This window comes from Lissotriton helveticus, chromosome 1_1 (genome assembly GCF_964261635.1).
Source record: "Lissotriton helveticus chromosome 1_1, aLisHel1.1, whole genome shotgun sequence".
In the NCBI taxonomy this organism is placed as follows: domain Eukaryota; kingdom Metazoa; phylum Chordata; class Amphibia; order Caudata; family Salamandridae; genus Lissotriton; species Lissotriton helveticus.
In genome coordinates, this window is record NC_136057.1 from 1,029,638,179 (window position 1) to 1,029,650,945 (window position 12,767).

Sequence of the window (12,767 nt, forward strand, 5' to 3'; positions counted from 1 at the left end):
GAGGGACCTAGCAGGTAACCCTGCCTCTAGATTTGGTATATAGGTAGGAGCTGTGTCCTTAGACTTTAGATATATCCGGACTGAAACTCGGATACGAAACTCTGGACCTTCGACATCCTACTCGACGTAGAAGACTGAAGAATCTCCCTTGTGGTCAAGGAGTGACCACCCTTTGCAAGCAGGCACCATCAAGCGCTCAACGGTTTGCTTTGTCGTTGCTCCCGCCGCAGCTTCAACACAGAGCCTGACCAGACCCGGACTTCCAGACATCCAACAGCCCGATCCACAGCCACAGCAAAGCGGAGACCCGTGGAGGCGACGAGAGACGTGGGACCGGCCATCTTGGAAAGCCAGCGAATTGCTTCCGTGCAACTTCTGAGGCACCCTCGAAGTTGTGCATTGGGGATTGAGAAGCCCCAGCCCCGAGCACCAACTGCACCGAAGATCACCTCTCCACACTCATCGAGCGCTGCGTGGGGCCCTTTTGCATTTTCCTGCTCGACCGCTGTTCTGGTTGCCCCAGACTGGCCCCTGCTTCCCTGCGAAGGAGAAGCCCCTCAGTCCTTGCTGGCCTAAGTAAGAAGCCATCTTCGATTCCTGCGTGGGTTGCATTTGCCAAGGCCTGTTGACTCCGAATCGAGAACCGACACCGCCGACAGCGAGAGCCTTCGTGGGACAGTCCGTATCCAGCCCCTGTTCGTCGTCGACACCTTATGGTCCACGTGGCTGCAGAGACAAGCTTCACGACATCACCTGATTGCTCCCGGACATCGCCTGGTTCCTTCCTGGTCACTGGCTAGTAACCCAGACTCTGTCCCCTCTGCTTTCATGTACTCTTCATCCTCGATCCACCCTTGGATCCAACCGGACTCTTCCCTCCTGGTCGCCTGCAGCATCTTTTCTCCAAGGCTCCATAGAACTCCACGACGAAACCCGACACACTTTGACACCTATGCACCCGCTTCCTGTGGGTGAGGTAACACGAGTACTGCGGTGCTCCTGTAAAGATTAACTCTCCTAGTGTCCCAGTTTCAAGTGGTTAGCTTCTAGTCCAGTCGGAAGACTCCTAAACCTTTAACTTTCTAACTTGTACGCACCCATTGACTTCTATGTGTGCACGCGTGTGCATTTAGACACTGCACCCGCATCCTGTGGTCCTCCTACGTCCTAACTGCTGTTAGTCCAGTGTAGCCCCAGCGATTCCCAAGGCCCTAGGCCTTACCATTGTTCGTGACGTGGTTCTTATACCACTATTTTAGTATATGGTTTAGCGGGCCACCAGGGCCTATCCATATTTGTGCAACTTTTGTATGTTATATTAAGTAACTTGTTATGCGCTTGTGCTTCTGTTCTCAAAGAGTTCAGGGGATTAATTTAGAAATAAATACATATATATTTTGAATATATAACCTGTGTGGTGTCTTTTCATTTGGTATTAAAGGGATTGCATATGGTAAAACAGTGGCTTCACATGCCCTCTTGAGTTTAGCCTAAGACTGCTTTTGTCCATGCTACCACTAGGATAGCTGGTCTATAAGGTTGACTTTACAACCATCACCATAAGGGTTGCTTGGACTGATGCAAGGTACTCACTAGAATAGTGAACATCATATACCAGGCCAACTTCTCACACACAGTTTATAGTAAATTGCAGGACTGCACAGTAAGAATATCAATAATGGGGTGGTAAATGTTTAATCAAATTTGCCACTACATCTTGGGAATTAACAAGTAGGGATAAGCATCATAAGATGCACGAGGAATAAAGTACTGTCATTTAGTTTGAGCATTCTAAATTCTATTTGTGGTTCTTTTTACCAAGTAGTAGTGGGTGTATAGTGCTCGGTTTATTTTGTCATAAGGAAAGCTCTTGTTCTATTTTCTTGACTAAAGTATGTATCTCGTTTAATAGCTGACGTAGAAGAAAAGTTTTCAAATTCCTGGTTGGAAAGCTGGGAAGCAAACTCCAGAATTTGAGCTTTCAACCATTCTGTACTATAGCTACAACCCATCTTCTGGTCATTTTCATAAGGAATCTAGGCGCGCTCATAAAAAGGGCGTCTGAAGACCACACTATGTCTATGGATACTGGGTGCAGCACTGCTAAGCCCTTTGTCAAAATTCTTCAGCACTTCACAATAATGATCTCTAAAGTCCCTAGTTAGGATGTCTGCAAATAGCCTGGTTGAGTTCCAGGGTATGATCGTGTCACAGAAGCGGTGCTGTAACTGGATTGCTGGAGTTTGTAGCCGCTAACTAGCATATCTTCTTATGCTGATAAATCACTGTTTGTCTGGACAGGAAATGAACGAATTTGAAATCTATGGCTTACAGAACAGACAATTAAGGAGACACGCAGTGAATTATCACTAAAAAATACGGGCCAAGGCATAGTATTTAAATTTTTGTCTTGACCCTACTTTGTTACTCTCGGGGAGGAAGAAACCCTCCATCGTTGGATCTAAGAAGCTGAAATAGAGGCCTTGCCACTGGGTTTCTCTGTAGGCTCAAAGGCTATTCGAATCTGGACCTGCAGAATACAAAAAAAAATCAGCTTCCTCACACCTCTATTTGTGGCACCATGAAAAGTAACTATACCATTCGATGAAGGCATTCTCAATAGGAAGGATTAAAGGAACGGAGAAAAGTACACTCCAGAGTCCAAGACAGTGCAGGTCAAATGTCTGTCAGTGGTGTACTGTGGCATCAACTTCAAACTGATCTTGAAGGTTGTTTGTGCTAATGAGGAGATCTGTCTATGGCACAACACTCCTTCAAAGACAGTTTTTTAAGGAACATGGGACCTCTTTCCGAGGTCCCTCCAGCAGCAAAAGAAGTGCTACTGGTTGCGGTAACAGATGGGTCAACACTACAGGGAATGGCCCGATCGTATAAAATACATACAGTAGGTCATAAAAGTGATTTTGAAACCAGATATCCTTAGGCATCAAGTGAAGCAAAACAGATCACCAGAAAAAGCTAATCCAACTAGAAGTGAAACTAAAAATAAAGCAAGTTCAGTTGTGTTCAAGGATCTTTGCTACATGAAGTGAAAAAAGAAAAAGAATGACTTAAGGAACATGGCTGTGAATTCTGTCCTTGTAAAACACCCGACTTACTCAATGAAGCAGTGTCAAAATTATTGTATAAATCGGGTGATGCCTATTGCACCATTCAACTCTTTCTTTTTGGGAGGAAAACTAACCTGGGCTTTTTCATTCAAATAGAATAAAAAGTTTAGTCTAATTAGGTCTATTAAATAACTGAAAATGTCAGGTTTTGTTTACAAGATGATTTTTTTAAAATAAGAATGTAATCTATTGAAATGTGTTCCAGGATATTGCACGTGGGGATTACATTTTCAAATATTTATAAATATCAATAAACAGATAATACAGAAATGAAAATCACTAATCAACCACAGACGACAATTCCGGCGAGTAATTCATTTTATCTGGAACTTTGGATTTCATTCACTTATTTTAGAGAAAAATTCAGCTAGTTGTTAATGTATGGCAGATACACAGTGCTCCAGAGAGATTTGTTTTCACATCTTTCCAGTTACATTAATTCAGTCTACAATGCATGAGTTCCGGAGTGCCTCTGATGCGAGTCTGCTGACAGTGTAGGTGGTAGTCTGGTGTGGAGCTTGAGTTGTATACAGCAAGGTTTTGAGTACCACCTCTCTGAACTGAAAGTGACCCTCAAGATCTATACTGCTCACGGCGCCGGTTTCATCCCTGCTTCAGGAACACTCAAGGTAGGGCCCCTGCATAATTTCTAATTGAAAGGGAGCACTGTAAAAAGGATAGATATTGAGTGGAGTGATCCAGCACAAAAGCATAGTTTTAGAATTGTTAATGAATTCAAACCCCATTTTTTTTAAAGAACAACGCTAACAGCTCTGTAGCTTGCAGCTCAGCGCCCAGATATAATTTTGGATTTTAGTGCTTTGACTTAACATATCCACAAAAGACAGGGTGGAACATGAGAGACAAGGAGCCAAACAAAAGTAACACTTCAGATCAACCAAACCATGAGATAAACTTAACATGCATCCTACCTCCTTGAGCCGCACGTTTTTCCCACCACCTGCTGCTTCCAAAAACAGTGCTCTTAAGCGTTTATCGTCCACCGACTTGGGAATGTTGTGCACACACAGCCTGGTTTTCGAGACAAAGATGCTCTGATCCTTCAGCTTTTGACGCTTCAGGTCTTCAAACTGATGGAGTACAAAGAAAAGTCTCTTGTGAAAAGGTCACAGAACACTTAGAAGAGCACAGAGACAAAAGGGCAAAAGTCCCACAAAATAAACTGTTCTTCCATGTTATATTCATTATGGTTACAGATTTGCAAGCATACTTCAGAGTAGTAGTATGGAGTGTTTCAAATGCTCTGCTATGTAGGCATGGTGCCGGGATTCCAGATCTAGGGAGGGAACATGGTGGTTGTATTTATCAGATGATGGGTAGATAAATCACAAGTAGAAAGCACCGGGAAGAGGTAGGTTTTCTTGAATAAAGGATTAGACGTCCTGGAGATTTTGTACAGTGTGCTCCCCAGAAAAGTGCTGTGGTGGTATAAATGTGCTATCCAGACATAAGATCTTTATAAAATTAAGTGGCAGAAAGGGGTCATGAGCAGAGTTTGTGAGTGGGAAATTTGCTGAGATGTTTGTATAAATAATGGGAATTTGACATGTTGCAGACCTAATATACAGTTTTGAATTTCATCTGTCAACTGATAAAGCCAGGCATCTGTTTGGCACGGTTCCGCTCAGCGTGCCCAGACGACATCCTACAGTGGCACACTAGGACAAATTAATTTTATTTGTATTTAATTTTTAAGACTTACTCAGAAAAAAGTTCAGTTAAGTGCAGGCTCCAGACAAACCTCAGCAAAGTGAAGTTTTTATTTTCCAAGGAACAGGGTTTATAGATCAAATAAGTCATAAGGTGCCTAATGAAGATGATTACCAACATGCAATTTTGGCTGGTTCACAGGAGGAGTGGGCCATTAGTGAGGAGCTAAACAGAGAAACCTAATCACCTCTTCACACACTACCAATCAGGTGTCATGAATACAAGACACAGAGACTGCTACCTTGAAGGTGCTTGGTGATATTTATCACATAATAATCCAGAGTGATTCCTGCTGACTTATATTTATCGACCTTTCCATAACATTTGATGCGGTTGAGCAACACATGCTTAAAAAGTGTTCTAATGTAGAATGGGGTTCCACAACCAGGTTCCGAATTGGTTCTCTATGTATCTTTCCCACAGAAAGCAAATGGTTAAGATCAGGAACCAGTCCTTATCCATTGCACACAAAAAATGCAGTGCCATCTCAGAAATCCTAATTAGCACAAACTATAGGAAGCTGGCTCTTTGCACAGTACAACTCTTTTTGGTATACTATATAAAGAGTCCAGGTATTCCCTTATAAGTGGACAGGAGTTTTTTCTAGCCATTCCAAGGTGCTCTTCTAGGGGATAGCATGGTCGAACAGCCTTAGACTTATGAGAGGAGTGTTAGACATCTGCAAATACACACATTAGTCAATAAATGGTACACAAGACTCAACAAGATCCACACTAATTTATAAAAATAACACATATCTTTATATATATTTAGGTACCAGAATCAATACAATGAGGTAAGTACGTTTTACATGAGAAGGAATATGCTACTTACCAGTATGCATCTGTTCTTAGCATGTAGAGCTGCAGAGTTGTACACTTAGCAATAGATCACCACCTGGTGTTGGGCTCGGATGATTGCAGGTTGTTGTCTTGGAAGAAGTCTTTGTTGTCACGAGATAGGTGACTCCTCCCTTGGACAATAATGCGCATGGTCATCGACTCCATCCTCAGATTGTTTTTCGCCATGATGGGAAATGATGGAGTTAGTAGAAGTAGAGAGAAAGGATGTCCATGCGTGTGCATCTAAGTAAGATGAGTACTGGAACGGATACAAGTCCCGGGGAGGCGGGAGGGCGTGTACAACTCTGCAGCTCTACATGCAAAGAACAAATGCATACTGGTAAGTAGCATATTCCGTTCGAGGCATATGAGCTGCAGATTGTACACTTAGCAACGATTGTGCAGCAGTGTCTCCCCTAGCGGTGGTCGCTTGTATCCGTTGCAGCATACTGAAATAGTGTTTTAAGTACAGCTTGGCCTACTGCAGCTTGCTGCTTGGCTTGAACGTCAACACAATAGTGTTTAGTGAAGGTGTGTATGGTAGACCATGTTGCTGCCCTACATATGTCCTCTAGTGGTATGTTTCCTAAGAAAGCCATAGAAGCTCCTAGTTTGCGAGTGGAGTGCGCTCTAAGAGGAACTGTTAGTGTACGTTTAGCTTTTTGATAGCATATTTGAATACACTTTACAATCCATCTGGCAATTCCTCCTTTAGAGATGGGGTTGCCCTTGTGTGGGGAAGAGAAAGATACAAATAGTTGTTTTGTCTTTCTGAAGGATTTAGTCCTGTCTGTGTAGTATAAAAGAGCTCTTCTAACATCTATAGTGCGTAAAGCCCTTTCCGCAACAGAGTCTGGTTTTTGAAAAAACACTGGTAACTCTACTGATTGGTTAAGGTGAAAAGGAGTAATTACTTTTGGCAGGAATTTTGGATTGGGTCTAAGAACCACTTTGTTAGGGTGTATGTGAAAAAATGGTTCTTCTATTGTGAATGCTTGTATTTCACCAACTCTGAGAGAGGTGATGGCAACAAGGAAGGCAGTCTTCCATGTTAGGAATTGCAGTTCACACTTGTGTAAAGACTCAAAAGGGGGACCCATAAGTCCTGTAAGGACCACGTTTAGGTTCCATACTGGTGCAGGTGGTAACCTAGGTGGGATTATTAGTTTTAATCCTTCCATAAATGCTTTTATCGCAGGTACTCTAAAGAGAGATAGATGCTGTCTATTTTGTAAATAGGCTGCAATTGCTGCTAGGTGCAGTCGTATGGAAGAATAAGCCAAGTTGGACCTTTGTAGGTGTAGAAGGTAGCAAATAATATTTTGGATGGAAACATCCAATGGATCAATGTGATTGTTGTTACAGTATATTGCAAATCTTTTCCACTTAGCAGCATAACATGCTCTAGTGGTGGGTCTTCTAGCTTCTTTAATTATATTCATACAGTCTGGTGGTAAGTTTAAGTAGCCAAACTCTAAGACCTCAGGAGCCAGATCACCAAATTCAGTTGGCTTGGTTCTGGGTGCCTTATTTCTCCATGGTTCTGTGTTAACAGGGATGGCGTGAGCCGTAATTTCTGATGTGGAACCAGTGAGAGATCTAGTAGCGTGGTGAACCACGGCTGACGTGCCCATGTAGGGGCCACTAGTATTAGTTTGAGAGACTGTTGTCTGAGCTTGCGTACTACTAGTGGAATGAGTGGGAGAGGCGGAAAAGCGTACGCAAATCTGCCTGACCAGTTCATCCATATTGCATTCCCCTCCGACGGTGGGTGTGGAAACCTGGCGGCGAAGGTTGGGCATTTTGAGTTTTCGTGGGTGGCAAACAGATCTATTTGTGGCTGCCCCCACCTTTGGAAAAATGGTTGAGAACCTGTGGGTGCAAATCCCATTCGTGAATCTGTTGTGACTGACGACTCAACAGATCTGCTATCGGATTGTGTATTCCTGGAAGGTGTTCTACAGTTAGGTGTACGTTTTGAGGGATGGCCCATCTCCAAATATTCTGTGCAAGCTGGGACAGTTGCAGAGAGTGTGTCCCCCCCTGTTTTTGTATATAATACATAGCTGTCATATTGTCCGTCCGGATTAGAACAGCTTTGTTTTGTACTTGTACTTGAAAAGTCTTGAGTGCTAGGAAAATCGCTAGCAACTCTAAATGATTGATGTGGAACAGTTTTTGTTGGCTGTTCCATTGGCCTTGAGTGGTATAGTGCAGGAGATGGGCTCCCCATCCTGTGAGGGATGCATCTGTTGTGAGCACTATTTGTGGAACAGGGTCTAGGAACGGCCGTCCCTTTGTCAAGTTTTTGGTGTTCCACTATTGCAGAGAGCGATATGTACAGCTGTCCACCAACACCAGGTCTGTGAGCTGACCTTGAGCCTGATTCCACTGTTGTGCTAGACATTCTTGTAGTGGCCGCATTTGCAGTCTTGAGTGTGGAACTATGAAGATGCAAGATGCCATCATGCCTATTAGTTTCATGAACACTCTGGCTTGAAGAGAGTGCTGGCATTGAGAAAGGGAGACTAAGCTCTGAATGCTTTAAATCCTGGCTTGACTGGGATACGCTAGAGCTGCCGATGCGTCTATGGTAGCTCCTAGATATTGGTGAACGTGCGAAGTCTCTAGGTGCGACTTGGTGTAGTTTATTGTAAACCCTAAGTCGTGTAATGTTTGTATTGTTTGTTTTGTGCGTTGTACACACTGGTTGAACGATTTTGCTTTTATGAGCCAGTCGTCGAGGTAAGGGAAGACATGTATTTGTTGTCTTCTGAGATGTGCTGCTACTACTGCTAAGCACTTTGTAAACACTTGTGGTGCTGTTGTGACCCCGAATGGAAGGACTTTGAACTGATAGTGTTGTCCTTGTATGACAAATCGTAGATACTTCCTGTGCGCAGGATGTATAGGAACATGAAAATAGGCGTCCTTTAGGTCTAGTGTTGTAAGAAAGTCTCCTTGTTCTAGTAATGGGAGTACCTGTTGTAAAGTGATCATGTGAAAATGATCCGATTGTATGTAGTGATTTAGGGGCTGAGGTCGAGAATCGGTCTTAATGTCCCGTCCTTTTTGGGTATTAGGAAATACAGGGAGTAGACTCGTGTTCCTTGTTCCTGTAAGGGGACCACTTGAATAGCATCTTTTTGTAGAAGTGCTAGAACTTCCTGTTGAAGCAGGGTTATGTGTTCTGTGGACATTGGACGTTGCCTGGGCGGTATGTTTGGGGGGGTTGCTGTGAGTTCTAGGCAGGAACCATGTTGGATAATTTGTCTGTTGTGATGGAATTCCAGACAGGTAGGAACTGTGATAGTCTGCCCCCCACAGGAGTGGAATGCTGTAGGGGAGGCAGAGGGAAGTCACTGTTTGGGAGTGGAAGAGGAGCGGTTGTTATTACCTCTACCTCTTCCCTTATTGTTGTTGCCTCTGTACCCTCCTCTAAAGTAGCCTTTATTAGAGGGGGTTTGTGTATGTGTTTTAAAAGATGATGCGTTATCTGCGCCGGTCTGCTTGGAGCCGCCTCTATAAGAGGAGCGGCGAAAAGAACTTCTAGTCTGGGTGGATTGTAATGCACCCATAGACTTAGCAGTGTCTGTGTCCTTCTTCATCTTCTCTAGTGTGTTATCTACTTCTGGCCCGAACAACTGGTTCCGATTGAAGGGCTGGTTCAGGATGGGAGTTTGTACTTCTGGTTTGAAACCTGAAATGCGTAACCATGCATGACGTCTGAGGATAACACTAGTGTTAACTGCTCTGGATGCTGTGTCAGCTACATCTAGTGCACATTTAATTGAGGCATTAGATATTAGTTTGCCTTCTTGTAAAAACTCTGCTGCCTGATCTTTGTATTGATCTGGTAGGTGTTCCATTAATTTTTCTAGTTGGTCGTAGTGAGCCCTGTTGTAGCGTGAGAGTAAGGCTTGTGTGTTTGCTATGCGCCATATGTTTGTTGCTTGCGCAGCAATCCGTTTCCTTGACGCATCAATAATCTTTGATTCTTTGTCAGGCGGGGGTGTCTCACCAGAAGTCTGGGAATTGGCTCTTTTACGTGCATTTGACACTACCAAAGAGTCTAATGGCAGATGTCCCTTAATGTAGACTGGATCAGCTGGTGCTGGTCTATACTTTTTTTCTATTTTGGGATTTAGTACCCTACACCTTACTGGATCTTTAAAAATCTCTGGAGCATGTTTAATGACCCCTTTGATCATAGGTAGTATTTGAGAAGACCTTTGTGACTGCTCAAAAGTGTCTAATAAGAAATCCTCTTCAATGGCATCAGAGTGCATTGGAACCCCGTGGTAAAGTGCAGCTCTGTTTAATAGATGATTGAACCCAATACTATCCTCTGGAGGGGAAGGCTTTGTTGGGTAGTACTGAGGATCAGGGATGTCTGGTGCATTATTTGGTGGGAAATTATATGCATCATCCTCTTTGGGATATTCTGGGTTGACATCTTCATCCTCATATAAAGGGTATGTATGTGGCTCTTGTACATCATGCCCCCCACCCAAGTCATACTCTTCGTCAGTGTGGTGTGATGATGCAGGAGATTGAGCAGGAGAAGTTATAGGCCCAATATAGGGAGTGTTAGGAGAGGAAGAAGGTGAAGGAGAGGAAGGGTGCATTAGAGAAGTTGCACAATCCTTTTTGGCAGGAACCACAGTTGGAAGTGACGTGTCTGCTGGTCTTTTCTTATGAGAAATTGCTTCCACATGTCCAGTCTTTGGATTAATATAGACTTTTTTCTGTTTAGGATCTGGTCTAAACAGATCTTCCTCTTCTATAATCTTCCTCGGCGTCGATTTCTTCGGTGCCGATAGTGGTTGTTTAGTGTCTTTTGCCTTAGGAGGAGTGATTGAGTCCTGTGGCAATTTCTTCGGAGCCGAAGGTGTTTTAGGCTTGTCTGTATCAGGCCTTGGAGTCTTTGGTACCGCTATCGAAGATTTTGGCGTGGAGACAGGTTTTGTTGGGCCTCCAGCGCCGGAATCTAGCTTCCCTTCTTTATTTTTGGAACCGGATGAGACTAAGCTTTCGGGTCCGTTAAGGTTTTCGGGTTCGGCACCGATGCCTGTTTAGGTTTGGGTGCCGAAGAGTCTTTGGGCGCCGAAGGGCGTGTTAGCTTCGGTGCCGAAGAGTCCTTCGGTGTCGAAGGATGTTTCGGTGCCAACGGAGGAGGTGGAATTGGCACATGTGGTTTTTTCGGTGCCGAGCACCAGAAGGCATAGTCTTTTTCCTCGGAGCCGAGCCCGAAGGCGGGGCGTCGGAGGGTAAATTTCGGTCTCGACTGGGCCCAATGGGCGAGTGCTGACCGTTGCCTTTGGTTTGGGCAGTGTCTGTTGTGCAGGGGCAGAGGTACTCACAGGTTGTCGAGATGGAATCGAATCGTCCGAGTCCTCTGCTCCCGATATGATCTGGAGATCAGGCGAGTCTTCCTCGGCAACGAGTGGAGCCTCCCTCCTCGGAGATATCTTCGAGTGGGTTCTCGTCCTCGGAGACGTCTTCTTCGACGATCTCCTCCTCAAAGATGGCCTCCGGTGCTGGTGCTGATCTCCTCATCTCGTGTCGACGGGCCCTCGATCCCGAATTGTCTTCTTCGATCGGAAGGAGGCACAGGCTGTGCAGGTTGACTCATCGTGTTCCGGCTATAGACAGAGGTTGCAAACCTCGTGATGGTCGCTATGAGGGAATTTTGCTCGACATACCGGGCATCTCTTGAATGGAGTTCTGTCCATGAGGCATAGGCCGTACGGCGCCGATAGGCCCAACGGCCCGCGTCGACGCACCGGGATGTAGCTGGTGATGTCGAAAAGTTTATTCCATGTCGAAAGTTGTTTGTCTAAAGTTTCATGCTTCGAAAATGCCGAAAAGAGTCTTTTCTAGCCGGAGCGGAAAACTTTCATCCGAACCCAGTGGCGGAAAAAAACAATCTGAGGATGGAGTCGATGACCATGCGCAGTATTGCAGTCAAAAGAAATTAATGGGAGGGTCCAAGGGTAAGTTTAACGACCCATGCTAGATACAAACCCCAATCTACAATTCTCATACAAACAGTATCTAGGAGTCAAAAGACCATGTAACTCAACTCTGGACACGGACACTAACACAACACAAACAGAATGGTGGAAACCCAAAAGTGCAATATATGTGACATGTGATTACCATGTGGCAACTCAAATCAATGGGCAAATATTCCCATCAGTAACCGTCCTGTACCGCCCTTTTTAACATCATTTGGGTTTCTCCTTGCCCAGGAGACAGAACACCACCACACAGTCTAATGATAGTATCGGGACTTTGTGTGGTGATTATGATGAGGTGTAAACATTAAGGGTGGTATGATTTGAAAGTCTATGTGAGGTTACTGAATAAGCAGTGTGTATATTAGTGAAAAGTGTGAATTCACACTTTTCACTAATATACACACTGCTTATTCAGTAACCTCACATAGACTTTCAAATCATACCACCCTTATTGTTTACACCTCATCATATTCACCACACAAAGTCCCGATACTATCATTAGACTGTGTGGTGGTGTTCTGTCTCCTGGGCAAGGAGAAACCCAAATGATGTTAAAAAGGGTGGTACAGGACGGTTACTGATGGGAATATTTGCCCATTGATTTGAGTTGCCACATGGTAATCACATGTCACATATATTGCACTTTTGGGTTTCCACCTTTCTGTTTGTGTTGTGTTCGTGTCCGTGTCCAGAGTTGAGTTACATGGTCTTTTGACTCCTAGATACTGTTTGCATGCGCAGTATTGTCCAAGGGAGGAGTCACCTATCTCGTGACTACAAAGACTTCTTCCAAGAAGACAACAACCTGCAATCATCCGAGCCCAACACCAGGTGGCGATCTATTGCTAAGTGTACAATCTGCAGCTCATATGCCTCGAACATACTTTTAGGCTTTAAAAGTCTACTGCTATTTTCATAGGCAGCAATGTTCTCCTATGGAGGAAAAACAAGTACTGCATACAAGTTCTTTACAGCCAATTAGAAGACCAATCCTCAGGACTTAGGGTGAGTACAGGGCAAGGTCAAAGGCAGCACTAGTA

At 44.2% G+C, this 12,767-nt stretch overlaps 1 protein-coding gene across 1 annotated transcript in view; it reads right to left on the reverse strand.

Annotated features, from left to right (window-relative positions):
* Positions 1-12,767, reverse strand: part of RBM28 (RNA binding motif protein 28) — a 168,825-nt gene that overhangs the window by 64,462 nt on the left and 91,596 nt on the right. The window contains exon 14 of the mRNA XM_078677774.1: positions 4,064-4,222. Within this exon, the coding sequence (XP_078533900.1) occupies positions 4,064-4,222 (159 nt within the window). The remainder of the gene's footprint in view (positions 1-4,063; positions 4,223-12,767) is intronic.